The 25,730-nt window shown below is 41.7% G+C and overlaps 1 protein-coding gene across 1 annotated transcript in view; it reads left to right on the top strand.

Annotated features, from left to right (window-relative positions):
* The window catches only part of camk1db (calcium/calmodulin-dependent protein kinase 1Db), a 46,811-nt gene extending 21,302 nt beyond the window's left edge, over positions 1-25,509 (top strand). Inside the window, exons 2-11 of the mRNA XM_079567929.1 lie at positions 13,980-14,111; positions 16,600-16,674; positions 19,801-19,939; positions 21,069-21,195; positions 21,435-21,510; positions 22,464-22,576; positions 22,912-22,990; positions 23,645-23,732; positions 23,820-23,976; positions 24,476-25,509. Of these exons, the coding sequence (XP_079424055.1) occupies positions 13,980-14,111; positions 16,600-16,674; positions 19,801-19,939; positions 21,069-21,195; positions 21,435-21,510; positions 22,464-22,576; positions 22,912-22,990; positions 23,645-23,732; positions 23,820-23,976; positions 24,476-24,627 (1,138 nt within the window). The 3' untranslated portion in view covers positions 24,628-25,509. The remainder of the gene's footprint in view (positions 1-13,979; positions 14,112-16,599; positions 16,675-19,800; positions 19,940-21,068; positions 21,196-21,434; positions 21,511-22,463; positions 22,577-22,911; positions 22,991-23,644; positions 23,733-23,819; positions 23,977-24,475) is intronic.
* Positions 25,510-25,730: the final 221 nt, after the last annotated feature.

Here is a 25,730-nt window from a genome sequence, read left to right on the forward strand (position 1 = left end):
GCTTTTTTTAAATTGTATGTTACATTAAGAAAACAACTAATATTTTCATGTATTTATAATGTAAAAGGTTACAAAGGTTGAAGTTGTAATAAGTGCAGTAAAACACAGCAAACACATGGTGGTGGTGTTTTGTGGGGACTTGGTGATACACACCACCAGAACATGGTGTCATATGAGGACTGATGCAGTACCAACAGCCACCTTGTGGGGGCGCTGTTTTGTGGGGACCTGTGATACACAGAACCAGAACATGGTGTCATATGGGGACTGCAGTACCTCAGTGTGTCCACTAGGGTCGCATACACTCACACTAATTCAGGTTTTGGACATTCTGGGGACTTCTCAGGAAAAGTACATGGGGCCCATCTTGAGGCCATTTCTAGCCGTTTAAAAGCATTGTGCCTCTGGGGACCTCGAATGAGGTCCTCATAAGGTTTTAGGTCCCCACATGGCTGGTGTGTATACAGGTGGACGTCCCCACATGTGATGCTTTACAAGAACACACACACACACACACACACACACACACACACACACACACACACACACACACACACACACACACACACACACACACACACACACACACACACACACACACACACACACACACACACACACACACACACACACACACACACACACACACATACCCGTTTATACTACCTAGTGGGGTCCCATGTCAAGACACAGCCTTGTGGGATCCACCCTTTCTGAATGAGCTAGAGACGTCATTTCAACTCCTAAAATCATGATATTTTTTTGCTAACACAGGGGTCACTTTGAACTTCAGATACACACCGGTTTACTGGGTGTTTACGGGGTCCACCCTTTCTGAATGAGTTAGAGACATGGTTTTAACTCCTAAAATCATGATAATTTTTATTTAACAAAGCAGTCACCTGAAACCTACAACACACTCGTGTTTTCTAGTCAGTAGGGTCACCCTAACATGACACAGCCTTGTGGGACCCACTCACCCCCCATCCCACCCCCCACTCCGGTCCCCATTATGTTACTTTATATCTGTGTTACAGTATTTTTATAGTCATGACTGGTTCTTTGCTTTAATATGAAGAAAATCAGTGCAACACATCGAGTAATCCTTTTGATTACTCTTTGTCTACTACTACAAAGATACAAATTTGATTTTATAAAACATTTTATTTTATATACACAAATAACTCTTTAGTTTTGGAACTTTGCAAACAGCCAATCAAATCTCAGATGGTCTTTTGAACAGAAACAAAAAGCAGTAGTGGGCGGGTGGCCAGGCAAGTGAAAAACTGTAATGTTAATTAATAATAAAAGAGGAAACAGCTGTTACAAATAAAAGGAATAACAATGATAAAATCACGTCCTGAGCCTGTGCTTTCAAAATGTGTATTTCTATTTAAGTGTCAGATTGATTATTTGAATAAGCCATTTAAGATTGATTCTCTTTATAACTCTTTTTAACTCTTTTTTAACTCTTTTAACTCTTTATCGAGCTCTTTTTGCGCTTTTTTTATTACCTGCATGGATTCGATTATTAATGTAGAACTTAATGCCTGACCAGGTTCGATTTTGAAGTTCTTCTGGAGAGGCCTCAATGCAAGCCATGCAATCGAACTTCCCTGGAACTTTTCCTTCCTGTATGAACAACATGAGGGTCTTCTCCACTGCTCGCACTTCATCAGCTGACCAGGCCCTTCTCACAGGTTCTAGAACAGAAAAAAAATGAATCAAAAAAGAATGGGCGAGACAGTTTTCACACAGACACCAGCTAGATAAAGGAGGGTAGAAAAGTGCTATATACTGTAGGTTGAAACCATTTACCATTCGTCAACTTTGCATTTATAATAATATAATCATATTTAATCAATCTTCATGTTTGTTCTCCATGTGAACAAAGCACCGACCTGTTCCTTTGGCAGTAAAGTAAAATGTATATTAGGTCATTGGAAGTTTGGATGATTTTAGTCTTTTCATTTGGATTTAGTCAACACAAATATCTAAGTGCTGTGTTGCTGTGTCCTCCATGATTCAATGGAATTCCAATAAAAGGATTTTATCAAGATTCAGATAATTTTCCAACCCTAGTGCCTGGCCAATCTAAACTAGACAGCAAATAGGGACGGACATTGCAAATTAGCCTTGGATATAAATGTTGTAGATGTTGTACATGTTCATTGTTCACACATGTCCCTATCAAATAAATGAATAAATAATAAAGTACCTGTTTGATGGGCACCTTCAGGGCCCACATTCCGCTGCTCTCCTTGAATGGTTGATTCTGAACACAGGAAACATAAAAACATAACACCACTAACCAAGTGTGGGTGCCTGATACAGGGTCTCCTGTCTTCCAATTTATTTATTTTTTTTTTACATCAATTCTGCTACTGACTGGATGAGACAGATGGATATTTATAAGATGTTCAATGCGCAAAACACTACAGACCCTAACTATAAAAACAAAGTAGGTTTTCATAAAAAATACACAATTTTCATTTTTGCCCTCTTTGACTCTGTGTTTACTAGAAAATGATTAATCGATTACTAAAATAGTTGTCGACTATTTCAATAATTGATTAGTTGTCGATGAATTGATTAGTTGTTTCAGCCCTAATATGGACTGAATATTGTCATTATAATCTTTGATAAGAATTGCCCATGACCGGCTTTGTCACAATGACAGAAATTATTAGTGAAACCACTAGGTGAGACATTCAAAATGCAATGAGCTTTATTCTAACAATGTTCCAACTTTCTGCTAACCTACAGTGACTTCCATAAAGTTTCACAGCATGAAAAAGCTCACCTTGCAAAGTTGTCTCCAGCCTTTTCACTGTTTCTGACAAGTCACTATCTTCAGCCTCCACCACTTTCTCTGGACAAACACAATACTATAATTGTTATTACGCTCTTTCGATTTGAGGGAAAGTCTCTTTCATTACCGTGTGTACGTGTCAATTGCCTGGACATTTTGTTTCTATAAACTCGTCCACCATCTTTCTTTTTCCGTAGCTTCATGGTGGACACATTCATCTTCTTCTTTACTGGTTCATCATTTGAGCCATCATAGTAGTCACTCTCAGAGTCTTTAGAAGTACTGGGAACTCTTCTTTTTCTGTACTTTTTTACTTTTTTTCCCTTGGCTGCTTTGTTGAAAATGGCGTCTGACACTCGACCTGCTTCTTCTGTGGATTCTTCCCGTATGGACTGTTTTGACGGACTGTACTTTGAGCCACTGCTCACAGTTAGGCTGAGAGAGTCGTCACCAGAACCAGGAACCACATCTTCAGAATTAGGAAACACTTTATCCAGGTACTCTTGAGAAAGCTGCATAGAAGGACAGAAAAAATCTGAAGATATATCTATATCTATATAGGTGTCCCTATAGGTGTCGCTGTAGCTATAGGTGTCCCTATAGGTGTAGTTATAGGTGTCCCTATAGGTGTCGCTGTAGCTATAGGTGTCCCTATAGGTGTAGTTATAGGTGTCCCTATAGGTGTCGCTGTAGCTATAGGTGTCCCTATAGGTGTCCCTATAGGTGTCCCTATAGGTGTAGTTATAGGTGTCCCTATAGGTGTCCCTATATGTGTCCCTATAGGTGTAGCTATAGGTGTCGCTATAGGTGTCCCTATAGGTGTAGTTATAGGTGTCCCTATAGGTGTCGCTGTAGCTATAGGTGTCCCTATAGGTGTCCCTATAGGTGTCCCTATAGGTGTAGTTATAGGTGTCCCTATAGGTGTCCCTATATGTGTCCCTATAGGTGTCGCTATAGGTGTCCCTATAGGTGTAGCTATAGGTGTCGCTATAGGTGTCCCTATAGGTGTAGCTATAGGTGTCCCTATAGGTGTAGCTATAGGTGTCCCTATAGGTGTCGCTATATGTGTCCCTATAGGCGTCGCTATATGTGTCCCTATAGGTGTAGCTATAGGTGTCCCTATAGGCGTCGCTATATGTGTCCCTATAGGCGTCGCTATATGTGTCCCTATAGGCGTCGCTATATGTGTCCCTATAGGTGTAGCTATAGGTGTCCCTATAGGTGTAGTTATAGGCGTCGCTATAGCTATAGGTGTCCCTATAGCTATAGCGACACCTATAGGGACACCTATAGCTATAGCTATAGGTGTCCCTATAGCTATAGCTATAGGTGTCCCTATAGCTATAGCGACACCTATAGGGACACCTATAGCTATAGCTATAGGTGTCCCTATAGCTATAGCTATAGGTGTCGCTATAGGTGTAGTTATAGGTGTCGCTATAGGGACACCTATAGCTATAGGTGTCCCTATAGGTGTAGCTATAGGTGTCCCTATAGGTGTAGTTATAGGTGTCGCTATAGCTATAAGTGTCCCTATAGGTGTAGCTATAGGTGTAGCTATAGGTGTAGTTATAGGTGTCGCTATAGCTATAGGGACACCTATAGCTATAGCGACACCTATAACTACACCTATAGCGACACCTATAAGTACACCTATAGCTACACCTATAGCTACACCTATAGCTATAGCTATAGGTGTCCCTATAGGTGTAGCTATAGGTGTAGCTATAGGTGTACTTATAGGTGTCGCTATAGGTGTCGCTATAGGTGTAGTTATAGGTGTCGCTATAGGTGTCGCTATAGGTGTAGTTATAGGTGTCGCTATAGGTGTCGCTATAGGTGTAGTTATAGGTGTCCCTATAGGTGTCGCTATAGGTGTAGTTATAGGCGTCGCTATAGGTGTAGTTATAGGTGTAGTTATAGGCGTCGCTATAGGTGTAGTTATAGGTGTCGCTATAGGTGTCGCTATAGGTGTAGTTATAGGTGTAGTTATAGGTGTCCCTATAGGTGTCGCTATAGGTGTAGTTATAGGCGTCGCTATAGGTGTAGTTATAGGTGTAGTTATAGGCGTCGCTATAGGTGTAGTTATAGGTGTCGCTATAGGTGTCGCTATAGGTGTAGTTATAGGCGTCGCTATAGGCGTCGCTATAGGTGTAGTTATAGGTGTCCCTATAGGTGTCCCTATAGGTGTAGTTATAGGTGTCCCTATAGGTTTAGTTATAGGTGTCCCTATAGGTTTAGTTATAGGTGTCCCTATAGGTGTCGCTATCGGTGTCGCTATATGTGTCCCTATAGGTGTCACTATAGGTGTCCCTATAGGCGTCGCTATAGGTGTAGTTATAGGTGTCCCTATAGGTGTCCCTATAGGTGTAGTTATAGGTGTCCCTATAGGTGTCCCTATAGGTGTCGCTATCGGTGTCGCTATATGTGTCCCTATAGGTGTCCCTATAGGTGTAGCTATAATGTGTTTGTGATGGCACTGGGGCCAATCATAAAGTTGTCCATTCACCCGAGACTACATGGGTGTCAGAAGTGAGAGGAAAATAAAAATGTAAAGTTGTTGCTGTGAGAACTTACAAATACACTTTCAGTTCTCTCCAGGGGTGGGGCATCTGCAGCAGCATCAGCAAGCATAGAGAGTTGGTTTTCTGTACCATGTTGTGTAGTCTATGGAAGAATGCAATGATTCAAGTTTACACCAAGTTTTGTGGTTTCTTATTAAAGACAAACAAAAAGGAATCTGTGAACTTAAATCAGAAAACTGCTTGTTCATTCAATTCTATTGTGTAAACTTACTGAAATAGTGTTGGTTGTATTGGAGTGTAGAATATCTGAGTGGTCAGCATCCATGCAGGTTGGATTACCAGGAGCATCTTGTGAATTCTATGGAAGAAGAACAGTATTGTCAGTAGATGACTTTCCCAATTTAACACAAGTCAAAAGCATTGCAACAGTTTATTATGTTACCTTTAGCACCTCAGTTGTTTCCTGAGCTGGTTTAACCCCTTTCATTTTGGACTTTGCTGCCGCTTTCCGGGGTTTCGCCTTTTTATTCAATTTCTTTACCTGGAACATATAATGGGACAAACTGAGCAAAAAAATACATGCCTTCAGCCTGAGGGTTGAAGTAAACTCTCTGCAACACAAAACACTTTACTATATAGTGATCGCTCATTCTAAAGTCCAGGATACAGACTTTTACAACATTTCATTATACTGTGCTTCTAGTTCTTTAGTTGTCCATCATTGCATTGTGACATACTTTGTTTTAAAAGTAATTAAATATATTAAATAAATATTCCAAAGTTGAATGGTGAAAAGTCCCAAAATTGTGTACATAACACAGACAAGGCATGTTCCTGAAACCAATATATCAGGTCTTGCATTTTGAGAGGCAAGTTTTTTTTTCTTGCTTGTAAATAAAATATATTTCTGGATCTTATCACTAGAATCCTGATTAATAGCCAGTGTTTTTACTGCCCACTTCTAAACATGACATGGCTTGTCGCTGTAACTGCTGATTGTCACAATAAACAGTATTAATGAAATGCTGCACTCGTATGCAGAAGGAGGGCACTAAACTTAACATGATGCAGGCATGACGTGAGCTACAAGCTTTACATTAGAGCTCCACTTAAACAAAATACTTTAGAACTGAGAGAAATCTGAGACAACACAGGTAAAAAAAATACAGTTAATGCTGACTCAAAATAGACTAAAGACCAACAAGCTAAGCTAGCCAACTAGCAGTACTGCACACAAGGACCGCATAAAATGTGTAAAATTTGCAATTGCAGAAATCGAAACTCAAATAAGCTAATATAGCTAATTTGAATAAATATAACAGTAACATTATGATTGACTTACCCTGGTTTCATTTCTGTTGCCTTTCATCTCTGTGTCCGTCGTGTGCTGCAGTCTGCCTGGCCACACTGATCGCAAACACCTGTCTTCCCCTCAACGAGCACATGGAGTGGGGGAGGGGAACCGAGGTGGTCCTTGTGGGGACCGCGATGTGTGTCCTTTTAAAATTATTTATTTATTCATTTGTATTTGATGCTTTCTCATTACAGGCAAATGTAACATGTTTAAAATATTTAAAATGGAAAAAAATATATAACAAAATCTTTCAACTGTGTGGTCTTCACTCTATAAGCACATGGAGTGGGGGATGGGCGCATATGCGGTGTGGGGACTCGGAATCTCAGGAACTGTGTTTCCTTTTTTATTTATTTTTTATTTCAGATTTTTTGTTGCCATTAGCAGATAAACATAACTTCTTAAAATAGTAATAATTAAACATTAACAAAAAACAAACAAACAAAAAACGAGTAGGTCTACATAAGCTACACTCTATAAGCACACGGAGTGGGTGATGGGCGCATATGTGGTGTGGGGCCTCCAAATCTCAGGAACTGTGTTTCCTTTTTAATTTATTTTTTATTTCTGATTTTTTTTGCCACTAGCAGATAAATATTACTTTTTAAAAAAAATTGTAATAATTAACCATTAACAAAAACAAACACACAAAACACGAGTAGGTCTACACGAGCTGCACTCTATACGAACACGGAGTGGGGGATGGGTGTATATGCGGTGTGGGAACTCCAAATCTCAGGAACCGTGCTTCTTGCAGTCTGCCATACTGAACGCGCCCACCTGTCCTTCCCTCATGATGGAGTGGGGGAAGGGCATCAAGGTGGGTCTTGTGGGGACTCTGATGTGTGTCCTTTTAAAATTATTTATTTATGCATTTTTATTTGATGTTTCCGCGTTTCAGCGAAATGTAACATGTATAAAATATGTCAAGGGGAAAAAACATTACATGAACTGTTTCAACTATGTGGTCTTCACTCGGTGAGCACATGGAGTGGGGGATGGGTGCATATGCGGTGTGGGGACTTGGATTCTCATGAAATGTGTTTCCTTTTTTATTCATTTTTATTTCATATTTTTGTTGCCATTAGCAGATAAATGTAACTTAAAAAAAAAATAGTAATAATTAAACATTACATAAAAAAAACAACTAGTAGGTCTACAAGAGGGGGTGCCCCTTGTCTGGGGCTAGGGGCTGTCTGTTCCCTCCTTTTCCCCCCCGGTTCCGTTCATTACCTTTATGAACAGCATTTCCGGGCGATTTGGGAACCTCAGGATCTCATCTCTGCTTTAGCCGAGATAATGTTGTTCTGTGTGACCATCAGTGTGTCCTGGGGTGGTTTATATTTATATTGTAACCCATCTTAGATATAAGCTTTAGTCATCTCTTTAACAACTTGCAAATTCAGTTTTCCTAGTAACGTGCAATCTAACGATACTTGCATCACCCATGCAAGAGTTTGTTCTCTGTTACGAAATTAAACAAGACGGTGCGCACCGGTGGGTAGGTGGGCTAAATAACAAATAGCCCTCTTGTGCATGTGTAAATTATTATTATTATTGTGCTCCTCAACTAGCAGCTCCTACAAAACCAACACTGAGCCACGGTGTTTACCTGATACTGTATGTGCTATGAATGAAAGGAATTGGTAATCTAACATAATGCTAGGTGGTGTTAGCTGCAGCTATGCCAACACTGCTATATGTCTCGATGGGACACATACTGCCTAAAGATTTTGCTTTGCACCAACAATTTACATATGCATGTGAAGTACATTACATCATTTTGAGGTTTATTTTGTTTAAGTGGCTACTATGATTTTTCTTTTATGATTAGATGCCATTAGCAGCTCAAGCTTTGGCAAACACTGACCTCAGTCCTAGCTAATATTTCCTTGTTTGGCCATGGTTATTGAATTGAGATGTATTTAAATACAAATAGCACATTAAGTTTATATATAGATTTGTACTAGTACTTTTATGTAACACAATATATTCAAAACACAATATCCTTATGGGGACCTTGCAATATTCATATTGATCACATGGGTACACACACCACACATATCCTTATGGGGACCGTCCAGTTCCCGCCACCAAGTTACACACATCACAAATGTCCTTATGGGGACCGTCCATTTCCCGCCACTGGCCATTAAGTTACACACACAAGGATCCTTGTGGGGTCCTTGCAGTACCCACTGTTGACCACCAGGACATACACACTTACACACATTTAGTCAGGAAAACTGACCTCCAGGGGCCTTTTCCAGATTTTTACAGAAACGGCATCAGGAACATTAGAATTGCATTTTCCATTGATTTCTATGGTGGGACTTGTGGGGTCCGGGGTTCGGGCCCCACGAGGTAAAACTGGTCCCCATGAGGTGAGTCAAATCTCAGGTTGCGGACCCCACTAGAATATAAAAACGAGAACACACACACACACACACACACACACACACACACACACACACACACACACACACACACACACACACACACACACACACACACACACACACACACACACACACACACACACACACACACACACACACACACACACACACACACACACACACACACACACACACACACACACACACACACACACACACACACACACACACACACACACACACAGAAATGTAGCCAAAACGCTACAAAAAAAATAATTGAACACATGACAGAAATGTGACAGAAAAAGCAATGAAGACGTGACAAAAAAACACGAATAAAAGAATATGAGCTTGTTTCAGGTGGGGGTTAAGAGGTTAAATAAATACAGTGAACAAACAGCCTTCAGTTCGATATTATAGTTTTCCCCCCTCATATTGTCTTCACCAATATATCACACTTCGATATTGGTTATTGTGTTAGGTACTGGGGGGAGTAATGGCCAAATTTTTTTTATCAAGACTTTCCTTGAGCCCAGATCACAATATAATTTTGCATCGCTTAATATCTTTACATTGTCTTTAAGAGGTAACTAAAGCCGAGTGCTGATTGTAAAAGTTCACACTATGAGAGCAAGACGAGGCTGCACTTACCGAAAAAGTCCTGTATTAACGATACGGCGATCTCTCCAAATGACCTATAACAACCCAAGTTCTCCGTCTCTTATTATCAAAAGTTAGGCTGGCGTCATCAGAGTAATGCATTTTTAGCCAGCTGACTCACCCGCATTCTCAATTCATGTTAGTCACTGGTGAACATAGTGTGGTGATGCATTTGTAACTGACTGTTCTCTCAGCGCCTCAAAGGACTGCTCTTACTGGCCTGGCAAGAGCTTGAATGTTATTGTGTTGTTCATATTATTATTCATGAGTGATCAGTGCGACAGGCTTGGCATAGATAGTTTTTTTTTTGGTAGCTACAGTGCAGTACAGACAAGGCCCAGTTACTGTGTGTAGGTCTGATATAGTGAAGTTTTGGGCTTCACTGTGGTTTAAACTTTTACGCCTGAACCGAGCAGATAATCTCCAGTTCGCCATCACTTAAATCTAAAAGCTTCTTGGAAAAAAAGTGTCAAAATAGCGATACAAAAACAAGACGTAAATGAGGATGAAAGAGCCCAAGCAAAGAGCAACAGAAAAATGACAAAAAAGCGATGAAAATGTGCACAAAAAAAGTGACACTGAAAAATGTGATGAAGACGCGACAAAAAAAGCCACAAAAGAGCAACAGAAAAGTGACAAAAATGTGGCGAAAAAGCCAAAAAAGAGGAAAATATGAGGAAAACAGAACAAAAAAGCGATGGAAAAAAATGTCCAAAAAAGTGAAAGCAACATGAGGAAAAATATCAATTTAGCCGAGTTTTGTTGGTCTTAGCTGTCAAATGAGGCTGGCCTATAGGCTGTGACCTCATGGATTTAGGTAAAGCTGAACTGGAGAGTATGCACTTGGTTAAGATGAGGGTGAAGAGGTTTAGGTGGGTAGGATGCACTCATAGGGAAACAACTTTTACATCACCAATATTCAAAGGTGTTGACCTCATATCTGCTGACTCATGATTTTGTGTTATCCGTTTTGAATAGTTGTGAGTGGTTGGAAAATGGTTGGAAAATATCTGAAAATGCTATTGGAGCATATCTGCAGTCTTTCATCGATTCATATTCATTCATTGAATATGTTAATGAGAATTGTTGCATCCCTAGACTGTTAATTTAAATTAGCAATGATTTTATGTATGCTTTTGTTTACTTTGGTGTTTTTTCTGGTTTACACCCGGTTTAGACATCATTTAATCCAATTTAGATCTAAGTTTGACCCTTTTATAAAACCGGATTAGTCCTGATTTGACCATGATCTGGGCCTGGCAGTACTTGGAAGGGCACTTGTTTGTACTTCTTGGAAGATGTTGTCTGGTCATGGATTGGACACTCTGGTGAATTTGCACATGACTTGAGTGTGGCTGCGGCATGTGGGAGGCAGCCTATAGCTCGCCATATGTACATGTGCAGGCAGACATCACACCTTGTTTCCTGTGTGAAATAATAGACCCAACACTATCTGAGCTGGCAGCGGCATTTCTCATGGGCCTGACCGAGCAAGATAAAGCGGCGGAGTCGTCGGCAACTGCAGGAAGTGATGTCGCTGCATGTCTGGTGTTAAGCAGGGGACACAGGAGAATACTGCTGTAACCGCTCTCGCTCTCTCCTCTCTGCGAAACTGCTGGCTTCCTGTGGTTTGGGCTCATTGTCTGTAGCGTTTTGCATGTTTTTGTGACAAGCGCGGCGGAGGAAGGCTTTTGTTGTTTGTTCTTCTCTGCACAGCTGCGGGATCAATATAGAGCTGCGCAATGTTAGGAAAGTCAAATAAGTATGAATGACGCAGTAATGGCGTGACTCGATGAAATTGCCTTTTGAATTTGAGGGTTCAATTCTTTTCACTTTTAGCTAAATCTAGATCCCAAAAAATATGAAAAAAAATAAATAAATCATTATCAGTTTTGTTGTTGTGTGCTTGGGCAAAACACGTAACCCTTCTTTACTCACTCATTCAAAAGAATAATGGACTTTCTTATCAATATGAAGCATCCATGGCGCCAAATTGCGCATTCATTTTTGAACCCAACTACAACATCGCCTATTTTCGAACATGACTTTGGAGCAGAGACTTGCAGTCTTTAGTGTTGGAAACTAGAGATTCCAAGCTTTCAAACGAGCCCACTCTGGTCCTTGTATGCCTTTGGGAGGCCGCGTAACATCGCGCTAAAAAAACGTAAATTTACTTGAGAAGTAGAGGTTCCTCCTCCAATATAACTGTTGTGCGCACATTTAATGAAGCACATGTTCTGATTTTTTTTTAGTGAATAGATGAGCATAATATAATAAAACAATGATAAAAATTCAGTCTCGCCTTGGGCCCTGAATAAATGTCTACTGCTTTAGACATCCAGTCCTGGTGGACCAAGAAAAGTGCTAAATGGATGAGACCAATATAGCACCTGTTAGACAATTAGGGTTTGCCCTGTAAACACATATTGATATCCACCTACACTTTAAAAAGATAAAATCCTCAATGATAGTGCCACCTTGATTTGGTTATTTGACATATTGACTTCTTTTGTTGGTCCTGTTGTGACTGAAGTACAAAACACACACGGTTCATTGTTTTTGCCATACGGTACAAGTTTGCTGACATATACAATCCAAGTACTTATGCACACTACCCTGACGCCAACATCTGCGAGGGGAAGGTCATGTGAGGAGAGGACACTGTCATCAGTTATGCACCATCCCTCATTCCCTCTCCTCTGTCTATGAATCAGCGCTGGGCCACCTCATGATGTCACAATGGGGTCGCAGTCAGAGGGCGTTTATATCACCTGGTCGTACTTGGCTCCTCTTCGGGGACAGTCAGGTGATGTGCTCCTGGTTTGTTTGTGAACCCTTCCCCCTGCTCTCCTGTTGGGTGGTGAGTGAGGGATTAGTGTGGATTTAATGGCTGCGGTAGGACTTAGTGCGGAGCGGTGCTGAGTTAGAGCCCGTTGGGAGGAACTGATTACACTTTGAGGACATAATGGATCGTTTGATATCGGACGCTTGTCATGTGGGACGGGGGAACGGGTCAGGTGTGTTTCTGCACCTGTCCATCTAAAAGTACCTGCAGAGTGTGTGGTATCCAAAGATATGAGCCAACAAGATGAAATTGGTTTCATTGTGGTTTCTATTTACAGTAATAAACTGCGATAACATAGACATTTGTGTAATATTAAAAAGCAGATGCCGTGGAGTTGTAGATGGACAGGTGAGATACAGTCTGGATGCCTTTAGTGGAAGAAGTATATTAGTGACAAAACAGGCCTGGAGATATTTGACCAGTTAACACAGTAATCAGAGCATTGATCATTCAGGGTCTGCCGGTAAACGATCTGGTTTGACCGTATTGTGACCATACAATGTGAACGAGTATGGTAAAGTTGAGACGACATCACTGGTGGCATCGAAGACCAACAAAATGAGTGAATTTATTCTTTATTATTCTCTATCAATGGCCTATAAAAAAAAATGTCATAAATTGGCCTTATTGAATTCACAGTGGCAAAATACAGTGACACACAAATCAAAAGGCATTAAAATATTCACAATAAAGTATATTATCATTAAATCTATTATTTTTATTATAGTGTTTGAAGCCTAGTCAATGCACTTTTGCAGATTTAAGGCAGCTTCGGTGTTCAGGAAATAAAGGGAGAGGTGACCTTTATTGTTAATCTGACAGAGTGAAATCATCTCTTCTCCCGAACATCCTGATCACACCAGCCGCGCTAAGACCCGCTGAGGGACTGCTGCTTGTGAAGGTGTGTAATAAGAAGAAAAATTACAAAAAGTCTCCACAGTGACAAGAACTAAGGTGACTGAAAGACAATGCAAAAACTGATTACTGGAGAAAGTATTGGTAGTATTTTGTATTAAAGCATACTGTATATAATACCAGCAAAATAGTAAATCTAAGCTTTCTGTTGTGAACGGCACTATTATGTTTCACTGTTTCCAGGGTCTTTACATGTTTACCTCCCAATCGTCTGGGAAAACTCTGTGCTGTACAAAATGGATGACATTTCAAAGTTTTCAAGTGTTTGCCATGCTTTCGGCCTGCTGCATGGGACCTCATAGTGCCATACTGTCTTCAGTAAAAATATCCACAGCATGTTGTTTGTGTGCTCTGGCTGATTGCCCACTATCTCCTCTTTGCTGCTGATAGGTTTTCTGTGTCAATATTGTCTGAGTGCATGTAAAGCAGCCCGCTAAGGTGTTTTTCTGTCCTCTTTCCTTTTCTGCAGAGGTGCGTTTTCCGAGGTGGTGATGGCGCGGGAGAAGGCCACTGGGAAGATGGTGGCGATCAAATGCATCCCAAAGAAAGCACTCAAAGGCAAAGAGACCAGCATCGAAAACGAGATTGCGGTGCTCAGAAAGTAAGTGTGGGAGAAATCTGCAAATAACTGCTCCTGTTGAACTCGGCGCGATCACAGTCATAAGTCAGATGTCACTTACTAAGCACTGCGCCGGTGTGCCGAGGGAGAGCACTTACACCTTTCAGCAAGAAGTTCCAGTTCGATTACCGGCTGAGTTTCTGTGTGGATCATGCCTGTTCTTACCATGTTGGTTTCCATTGGGTGCTTCAGATTCTCCTAACCAAAGCATGTACAGCAGAAGAGTCTCCTTTAGGGCCAGACTCTCTGAAAAGCTGTACTTTCATTATGTTTCTGCCTTTTGAAGTTGTGATGGATTGACTTATCTTCTAATATCATCAAGAGAATCCCAGTAAGAAAAGCAAGTCCATAATTATGACAAGAGCTGACTACATCGATTCCTTGCTGTATCCAGTGGAAACCTTCCTGACAGCAAAGTGCCTCGGAGGGGGGGGGGGCGCAGGTACCTGTTAGTTTATTTAACAGTCACCTCTCAGGCTTAAGGGACCTGTGTGTCGATTCCCATCTGTCTTCGATTTCAGGTCCTCAGCGCGGACACTCTCGGTCTCATCACTCTGACAGCAGGTGACAGGCCTCCTCCGCCGCGGCCGTGGGTTATTCCCCCGAGCGGCTCACTTATCAGTCGCTTCTCAACCACCAGTTGTTGGGCGTAGTTGCCTGGATACAGTTGCTATGCCACACATTCAGATATTTCAGCTTTTTTTGTTCTGAGTCCCCTTTCCCCATTTTATGTAAATATAAGCACATCTGTTCGTTTACACATGTGGCGGCGTCTGTGGCAGCAGGAGGTGAAGTTCTTGAATCTGATGATCTCGAAAACTGAAAAGGAGGGAAGCAGTCAACATATTATCATTATTATCATATATTTTAAAACTTTATTGAATAAGCAATCACAAAAACAATGTTTCCATTTGCTCTAATATGTAAAATAAAGGTGCGATAATAGCAATATCCAATCCATATGGAACCGATTTAGACTTGACTTTCTTTGTATGTGATAAATAAGTTCATATTCCACCAGAAAATGGCTAAAAAGAAAATTGTGTTTCTCTAAAGATTCTGTTTTCCCCCTCGGCGAAGCCACGCCCCCTTCTATGACGCGATGCCGTCTGTATCCATGTCATATTTTTCATGGGGTTGCCGTAGCAATGACCAGAAGTCCCCATTTACTCTAATGGAAAAATGGTATAATTGCACAATTTTACCAAATGACAAGGGTAAATGGAAACATTGTTTTTCTCATTGCTTATGCCATAAGGTTTCCAAAAATATATAGTTTTCATACTCTCCATGAAAATCCCACAATGGTGGAAGTCCAAGCATAGTGAACCGGTCTATTGGATGATAGTTTTAGATTTCATATTAGGCCTGCACAACTTGTTAAACAATGGAGCATTAACAAGTGAGAGGAGACTGAAGCGTGGACTGATGAACTAATGCGTGAATCAAATGCATTCGACACATAATTATTGTATTGGATTAAGTGACTAACAGTGACCGAAGGCAGGACGGCTGTCTCTAACAAAAGAAGAATGCTTTTTGCTTCTGTCATAATAACTAATAGGCAGCTGTAATAAGAAAAGTTAAGTCGAAAGTGTTTCTTATAAATGGACAGATGAATAGATTTGCACTTACCATAAAATTGTAGGAGGTGAGCTCCCAAAAAGACGTCTGAGACACACTGTTCAAGCAAAAGTTGACAGTCTTAATATTGTGAGTCACTTGAAGCTCTCAAGAAGTGTTGCCTCTTATACTGTGCATATACAGTCACAAGTTTCATTCATTTGAAAAGCTTAACCATGGCTAACCTCTACGTAAAACCATATTCTCAGTTTTGTTGAAAGCAGAAGTTCTGAAGGTTCTTTGGCCCTTGGAGACTGCCTCTCTGTTTCTCAGCCCGCTGCCCTTTTCCTCTGTCATCCACACTCAGCACAGAACTGTGTCACTCTGTTGCCTGGACACAGATTCCTGGCATTTACATCCTCCTTATATTAATTTCTTCAGGTGCTCACACCAGGCGGGGGAAGGGGCAGGGTTGTTTCTTGGTGATGATGCTGATTCATTTATTAGCATCCTCTAAACGCCCCCACGGCCTCTCTCATGCACAAAAGATCTTCAAATTAGGCCTGCAACACTAACCGAAGTTGAATGGTCGCAATTAGCAAATCACAAAAGCTGCTGCTGTTGAGGTTTTAAATGATCCCCTGCAAGGCGTAGTTCAGACCTACAAACTTATATGCATGTGGTTTTTGTATTGGTTCAGCAGCTCATGTTTCAGTCTTTTCTCAAGTGTTGGTGCCACTGGATGAGGGTAAAACTGTTTTTCAAAATCTCTCATCCTTATCATTAATGATGGGACATGTGAGCCGTTGCAAATGTACTGTGCATGATACATTACGCTGTCAAAAAGCCAATTACCGTGGCGCAAGGAGTTTTATTTCGTAATCTTTTTTGTGTTTTTGTCTTTCAGGATAAAGCATGAAAACATCGTGGCGCTGGAGGACATTTATGAAAGTTCAAACCATCTTTACCTCATAATGCAGCTGTAAGTGAACAATGCTATTTATTCATTTTGCGTGCTACGTTTTTGCTCCCCATGCATCTGTCCCGGTTAATGTTATGACCTCTAAGACGCAGCAACTTACACAGCAAACAGAGCTGCACGGTGCATTTTGAAAACTCGACTTTTTCAGCTTCGTCGTCAGTGCTTAATCCATGGACACAGACACGCGGTTCCTCCTTTGAAAGCTAAGAACCTCCAAAATTCAGTCATTGAGCTTGAAACAATAGGACATGATTGAGGACAGGCGCTGGGATAGTGGAAGTAGGGGAGAGTTCCTTTATGATCAATCTCAGAGTTGTTTTACTCATAGTATTTGGCAACCCAAACTGTGGGGCTCATTCTGATTGGTAAACGAATGTAAACACAAACAGCCTATGTCAAATTCGCTTCTTCGTCGTGATTCCATTATTGTGTATTGGTGGCTCCGACCCGGAAGCAGAAAATTGCAATTGTGGTTTTCTTACCCCCAAAGCAGAGCCGGTGCTGGTCCTTCCGGGGCCCTAAGCAAAAATCCGCACGGGGGCCCTACAGTACGCATCCCATGGTTATTCCATGAAGAGCGCACCCATTTACGGTCAAAAACGGTTCCTCTGTGCAGTAGTGCAGGGCAGAAGGGGTTAAAAATGACCTCAATTCAGGCCCCGTCCCTCTGTGTGAGAACCACTAACCACTAAGCTAGGACTACTACTACTGTATTTCCTAACTTTTTAAAATGGCAAATTGTCCCATTCTCTCGCCTCTGGTCCCTGACCCACAGTTTGGGAACCGCTGATTTAAAACTGACACCTGCACCTGACGGTTATTTCTGTCTGACCACTGAGAATTAGCCTGTGAGTCGCCCAATTCATCTTAGACTGTGCACATTCAGAGAACCAGAGTTACTGAAGGTAACTGCGTGCATGAGAACCGTGTGGATTCAACTCATGCTTGGGACAAATGGGCCCATAACAACGCGTTGATTAATCAGTGTAACAACACCATAGTTTGACTGAGATGTGGGGCCCTTGCGGCTGCGGGGGCCCTACGCAACTTGCATAGTTTGCCTATAGGAAAAACCGTCTCTGCCCCGAAGGGACTACGAACAGGATGTAGGCTATTAAGGTAAACAAGTTAGTTCTTCTGTAAACTACGATCTTGAAACTCTCCACATGGTAAAAAATCCTTACTTGTTCAGTGTGTTCAGGCAGTTGAGATTGAAAAGAAGAAGAATGCCAGGAAATTTGTCAGTTCCTAATTTGCTCTGGAGAAGTTCATGCATTTCATTTTTCCCCCCACAGTAAACCGTCTGTGCATAACTTTTACGAAAAACACTGCCTTGTAATATATGGGAAAATATTTGCTTCGGTTGTGCGTCAGTAGCTGTTTTTAAAAGTCAAATGCCACACTAAAATGCGCTTTGCTGTGCTGCTCTGCCGCTCTGCCAGTGTCACCCGCTCACTTTCCGTCATGATTTTGTTTCGCTGGATGCTCGGTACATGTGAGGTTTTTTGACTAATGCATCAGCAATTTAGGCACCGATGTTCTGGCCTCTGCGCACCTGTTTCATAATGTCATATGGAAATGTCACTTTCTTTATTCAAGTGACCTTTTCTCTCTGTAAATCTGAGCATTTTAAAAGTGCAAATGTGTGGCAAAACTATGAGGTAAATATTAGAGAATGTTTACAATTACTTTTATATTGTATTATGGTTTACGATGTGAGCTCAACAATCACGGCTTTTGGAGAAAGTGTCTATGATTAATTCCTCTTTCAAACAGGATTCAGTTCTGCCATGCACAGTTATACTGGGCATTATAAGAACGACTTCAGTTTTAGATTAAGCACCGCTGTAACACCATACAATATTAAAGTAGGGGAGTGACAATGCAGTCAGTAGTGGGTCAATAATGGTCACAGTCAGAGCAGCAGACGACAGCACTTTTAGCAATTCTAAGCAAACAATGTCCCACAAATACAATATTTTTAACATTTCTAATTATGAACAAGACAGAGTTATGTTTCATGTGTTCTTTTTGGAAACAGGACTGTGGTTTTTTGGGTGTTTAAATGTAAATGAACTTGATGCCACTGATGCCAGAGAATCAATTGGCCCATATTCAGTTAGTAAGTCAGGGATTATTCCTATATTTATTGAAGAAAAAGGGTAGAAATGCACATGACAACAACAAAAAAATATGGCACATGTTGTTTCTTAAAGGTGCACTATGTAACTTTTTATGTAAAAAAAAAAAAGACTTGATATTTGTGTGTATTTGACCTTTTAACCTTTTAATGACTCATTACAGGTGCAGAATCGAACTTTTGCTTTCCCTCACAGTGGCCTTTATGACGCTCCAGAATCAATTGTTTTGGGGTTTCTGGCTTGTTTTTCTGGTACGAACCCCTAACAATTGATCCTGGAGCGTCATAGAGGTCACTGTGAGGGAAAGCAAAGGTGCCATGCTGCACCCATAATGCCACTGAGTCATTAAAAGGTCAACTGCATGCAAATAATAAGATTTTTTCCCCCATCTAAACAGTTGCATAGTGCACCTTTTAAGCTTGTAAAAAAAAAAAAAAAACAGTATAAAATCACACATATTTCTTTAATTTAAGGTTATATAAGGTACGCAATACATCAATTATCGCAGTATCGTCGTATAATGAGGTTATCGTGAGCCATGTATCGAATCGTGCAGTACCCAGAGGTTCCCACACCTGGCAGCGTGGTAGCTTTCGCCTCACAAGAAGAAGGTCTCGATTCCAGGATGGTGTGGGTCATTCTGTGTGGAGTTTGCATAGAGGTGGGAAGCAGAACTCTATTGTCCTCTGCTTTCGGGAAACCAGAGTATAGTCTTGATTAAGGCCTGATTCACTGTGTCTGTGGGCCATTCCAGCTTTCATTGAACTTAAAACTTTCCGTCCAACTTTCTTGCAAAAAGTGTCACCGTCATATAAAAAATATGCAACAAAGTTATTACCACACAACAGTCTTGTTCAGCATCTTTTGAGGTTTTGTTTCTGGTATGTGAAAGTATGCTGTTTTGATGCCTCTCAAACCCACTGTGGCCTGTGACTGCACTCACCTTTTATATGTCATGCTTTGGTCTTCTTTTATGCGTTGACAGGGTGTCAGGAGGCGAGCTCTTTGATCGCATTGTCGAAAAGGGCTTCTACACAGAGATGGATGCCAGCCGTCTCATCCGACAAGTGCTGGACGCGGTAAACTATCTTCACTCCATGGGCATCGTGCACCGGGACCTGAAGGTACCGCTGAACTTAGACCCCGCAGACTGGAATAATCTGCACTATGAGTTACTTGGATCTCAAACAGCACAAATACAGGTTTTATGTAATGTCCACAGAGAAAAAGTGGTGGGCGTTTTGTGCATGATTTACAAAAGGAAAAATGTGTGACTGGCTTCAAAACCAGCAGACAGTGTTGATATTTGTGCTTCTTCTTCAAATACAGTTTATTTTGAGTAAATCTTAAATTGTTTTTATTTTACTTTCTAGGAACACTTCAGTTACCCAATGTTGGCTCCTGCATTTATATATTGGTTTTCAGTTTCAATAGCAATAGCAAAAGCCTGGTAGCAGCTTACTAAAGTCATGTCTAATGGTTATGTTGATGTGTTTTTTAATTGTTGGTCCCTACTTCCCGCCTCTGGGGATTCCCATTTTACAAAACATGCAAACTGTACTGGGCTTACGTTGTGAAGGCCCAAGCACAACTTTCATTCTGCTTTCTGATAATAGTCTAAAAATAATCAAAAATTATAAACCTAAACGACTTTTACATGATGTCATACGTATGTTTTTGTGATTATATCAAGAACTCAAGTCAATTGCTGATATGAGGTTATCTCATATCCGTTGTCATAAATAGGTCTTGAAATAGTTACAAAAGATCTTCCATAGTCTGCCTTAAATGGTGTTTTCTAAAAGCAGAACACAGAAGATGTCATCACTTTTTGGGAAGTTACTATATCTCTATAACTGTCGGCAACAGGCGCCTTTCTGTGTGGAATTGGAACTGACAATTACACATCAACATACAATATACAAAATTAAGAATTACAGAATTCGACAATAGAGGACAATCAAGATATGCAAAATATAGAGCAATCAAAAATATAGTTGTCTTTAAGTTAGTTTTGCTTTTGAAATGAAATTGTTAAATAAATAGTTTTTTGTGGCTCCATGATTAAAACAATTCCTCACAGAATGAACTCTCATCTGAAAAACAGATGCCCTATGACTAAGCAGTGCTAAATATAAGTCACAATCTAATTGTATTCGACCAAAGATAGAAATTCAAATGTATAATTTGTATGGTCACTGTTTTAATTCAATTGAAAGTCTGAAACCTTCTGCCACTTGCTCTGATTTTTAGCCGGAGAACCTGCTCTACTTCAGCCCCCATGACGACTCAAAGATCATGATCAGTGACTTTGGCCTGTCCAAGATGGAGGGGACCGGAGACGTCATGGCCACTGCCTGTGGGACGCCGGGATACGTGGGTAAGCGGCTGAGCGTCCCACCTCTGACCCCACTGCTTACCTTCAATAATGAGACGCGGGGGTTTGGACAAAAAGGAGCCAATCTCATCTGCAGTCGCCACGGTTACACACAGCAATCTGTTGCTGGGGAACATTGAAATTCTTCTCGAGTTTTTATCATGTGGCGCCGACTGAAATGATTCTCTCTGGTTTGTTTCTTTAATATTTTGCCACAAAATGATCGTTGTTTCTGTCCTTAGCCCCTGAGGTTTTGGCGCAGAAGCCCTACAGCAAGGCCGTGGACTGCTGGTCAATTGGAGTCATTGCTTATATTCTGTAAGTAATGTTACCTTCTCATAATGGAAAATGTTACTTTTCCAATATTGACCAAGACATGCCTTAAATTATAATTTGGCATTTACTCAGATACATAGTGCTATTTACTTTGTTAAATGAGGTATAGTGTTCAGTTATATTATGAAAAAATTATCCAAATCCACTTAATTTTATTTGTCTGTTGTCTCTCGATCTTATATGGATTTAATATGGAAGTGTTAAAACACTGTATTGAAAATTATGATGTTTTTGTAACTATTTGCATTGTCTTGTGTGCCCATAATTATGCCCTGTCTCAAAGGTATAAACAAATAAACTAAATCCAACCATACAATAGATAAGGTTGGAGTGAGTCTCAGTTTAGAGCACAAATACTGCTGCTCAACTTTCTCTCAGCTTTCCTTTGCCTAAAACTATGATTGATTCTTACCACCGGCATTATCCCATCAAACTATGTGGAAAGTCAAAAAACATGATAAACTGTCACTTGCGCTTTAGTAACAGTAAGACATGCTGTTGAGGCTTAAATTAAACGTGTCTCCTAATTAAAGGAAGGACCTAACCATCATGTCGCTTCACTGATCACATTATACAGTTATAATGAGGGGCACATTCCTCCACAGACTAATTAGCTGAATTGGTGTGTACCGTTAGCTGTGGGAAAACCTTGTTATCGTTTCTTGAGGGTCGATGAATTTTAACATAATGACCTTGTCGCTGACTCCTCGACCTCTTTCAACGTTGTTGCGTGATTGTGTGTTTTTTTGCACTTCTTAGGGCTCATGTTGCAAGTGTAATCTCCGAGAGCTGTCTCCCACGGCATGCGACGTTATAAATCAAACTGCCACTGAGCGAGATTAGGCCAGCGCAAATCCTTTTTAGATTTGGGCTGAAGTTTGTCTCATCCGCTGGTCTAACAGTGGGTTGTTGTTGTTGTTCCTACGTCTTGCCAGGTTGTGTGGATACCCGCCCTTCTACGATGAGAACGACTCCAAGCTTTTCGAGCAGATCCTGAAGGCGGACTACGAGTTTGACGCACCGTACTGGGACGACATATCGGACTCTGGTGAGGGGCTGTTGTGTGTCCTGTGCTGGAGACTGCAGTGCTAAAGTCAACTCATGCTCAGTGCCTCTGTCAATAGAACTCGAAGAAACACGCAACTGTACTTTGATATTTAACAAACTTTTTATTATTATAAGTTGAAATTAATATTTATATCGGGGTCAAGGCTTGTTTTGATGAGATGCTATAAGAGGTTTATACTTTTGCTACGTACTTACTTTGCCTCTAAAACATGTTTATCAAGTGCACTAGTTCAGAATGCTCGGTCCTTGTTTGTTGTTGTTCTATTAAAGTAGTGAGCGTTTCGCTAGATGTGACCTTTTCCTGCTCCTCTGCAGCCAAAGACTTCATCGGTTGCCTGATGGAGAAGGACCCTGAGAAGCGCTTCACTTGTGACCAGGCGCTGGAGCACCCCTGGTGAGACACACCGTCCCACACTGCGTCGCAACCAGACACTCAGCAGGAAGCTCACCTCTCCCTGTCCGTATAAGCGCCGTGACGCAAATCAACTGCTTACACATTTGTCATGAAGAGCATGTCCTCCCACTGTCATCTGTCTCCATGGTGCTAACCCACCTCTGCTCCCCGGCCCACCCTTGCTCAGACCTGCTGAATAAAAGTCTGCCAATTAGTTGCTGGCGTCCTGAAGGACCCTTGAAAAATGTGCAAGCTTTAATGAACAATTAGCATGTCTTCCCAGCACTGAGATAACGAGGAGCGGGCGTGTGCTGCAGGAGGACGATGTGGATATGTCTGTTAGCTGTAATGGACCGCCGGGTCGGGGGCAGGTGGTCGTTTCCATACAAATATGTGTTTGCCACACTGGCAGCAGGTGCCATAACTGAGAGAAATGGCTTTCATTGACAACATTTCACGCAGATATTATGATGAATGTGACAGAGAGTGATGCGGTGAGCAAGCTCCCATCAGACAGGGCTGCTTCAGCAAAATGAAAATAAATGATTCTCGCAAATGGGATGGAGGACCTGGGCCTCACAGGCTCAAATGTAACTGAAATAACTGCGCTTTGTGTGTCTCTCATAATCTCAAATAACTGTGTGTAATTCACAGGATCGCTGGAGACACGGCTCTTTGCAAGAACATCCATGAATCCGTCAGCCGGCAGATGAGGAAAAACTTTGCCAAAAGCAAATGGAGGGTGAGGACACTTAATCATCTTTAATCAAAATTAAAAATGATGACTTCTATTTTAATGAGCTACGTCTTGCCATTTAACTGTCCACAGCAAGCCTTCAATGCCACGGCAGTGATCCGGCACATGAGGCGTCTGCAGCTGGGCACCAGTTTTGGCAGCAGTATCACCAGCTCCAACGCGGGACCTCAGAGCCGAGCTCCGGCCAAGAGCCAGTCAGTGGACTGCGCCCCGCTCTCCCTAAAGGACTGTGAGTGACACTCCTTTATGGGCTCTTCATCACACTCCACTCTTCCTGCTCCACTGATGGGCAGCGGTTCAAAAGCTCTTAAGGTCAAGTTTAGGTTAAATGACTTTATGCGTCCACTTGATTTAACAGAGTTTGTTCTGCAATAACACTGTGATCGAATACATGGATTATGAATTTAATCACAACTGAGGTTATACTTCATAAAGGTCACAATACATATTAGTCTTTTCAGATTAGTTATGTCACACTGAGGTGATGGGCGGGGTTAGTGTTTCTGGCAGCCCATAGTATCAACCAAGCTGGGGGTCAGAATTCTATGCTGTTGCTTTAAAAAAAAATGTAAATAAAGACCTGGCCCTTCATGCTATGACTTCTATTTTACATTGAGCCTCTGTACATAATCGACCCTCACTCAAACACCGGTCTCCAAGATGTTACGTTGACACCTGAACCCTGCCATTAGTCTAACCTTACCCATCACGCCCCTCTCATCCCGCAGGTGCTCCTATCGCCCCCCCGCCCTCCGCTGTTAAAGCCTACTCCCAGAACTCGGACCCCCCCTCGCCGGTGCGGGAGGAGCCCCCGGTGGTGGCAGAGGTGCCCAGGCCGCGCCCCTCCACTGTCACGGTCATCCACACTGGGACTAAATGACGCCAGGTTCCGCGGGAGGTCAGCTGGGAGACGACGGAGCTCTGAGACGGGACGCTTGGCACCTGCTCTCACGAAATCCACCTCGAACCCCAATTTGCCCATCCCGCCACCTCCCCGTCTGTTTCAAGGAGGTATTTATCAAAACGACGAGCCGGCTTCATTTACCACGGTTCAGGCGGCGCTTCCCCTTGCTTGCGAACTCGGAAGTGCCGTGTGAGGAGGAGGCTCTAAGCTCATGTCTCTGTTGTGGACGTTTATCCTATCCATGGGTTTCAGTCACGTGACATTTTCCTGCTATTGAAACCATACTGAGGACTTTTGACCATTCGGAAGATAGAAGCGTGACGTTGAGGATTGCTAGAATGGCCATGGTCCTAATTTTCAACACCCATGGATTGATTAAAGGCAGCCGGTCAGGGACGTCCCACACTTAAGGTGACTGAAAGCCGCTGCTGCGTTTGACTTTGAGGAGCGTCTCAAGATGCGGCCCTCCCATTGTAATGCCTTGTGTACATACGTTTTTGCCTGGACTTCTTGTGGAGTGGCGTCATGGTAGGCAAGTGAATCATAAGCTTGAAGCGCTGGTAACATACTCGTGGCATCATCTGCACTCGTTGACAGCTCTTGTAAAGTTGTTGTGATATTTGATTTTGCTACACGGGGGGGTCAAAGCTGCCAGCACTAACGGCGGCGTGTGTTGTTTATTTGCTCAGCGATGCGTGGTCTGACCTGTGTGCTTCAGTGGACGATCTGAATATCCTGTGACCCTGATGTTTTGGGCATATCTTTGGTCATGGGACATCTGTGCATAGAAACATTCACCTTTTTACATTTGTCATTAGTCCAGGCCAAATGTAAAGAAATCTGAAGGAAGGCTTTCACTTCCACTTATGTTTAAAAGCACATCAAACTAGCCATAACATACTGACAAGACTTGACATTAACTTTTGCTTATGTTTAAATCATAAACCGTGAAGTTTATGTAGATCTAATGCGACAAAACCAAGGTGTAACTAGGCTTAGAAAAGATGAACCAACAGCACCATTTTCTTATTGTTTCCAGATCTCAACTGGCCAACGTTTCTAGTAAGATTAAAAGAGGG

Source organism: Gobius niger (genome assembly GCF_951799975.1).
Source record: "Gobius niger genome assembly, chromosome: 12".
NCBI classification, from domain to species: domain Eukaryota; kingdom Metazoa; phylum Chordata; class Actinopteri; order Gobiiformes; family Gobiidae; genus Gobius; species Gobius niger.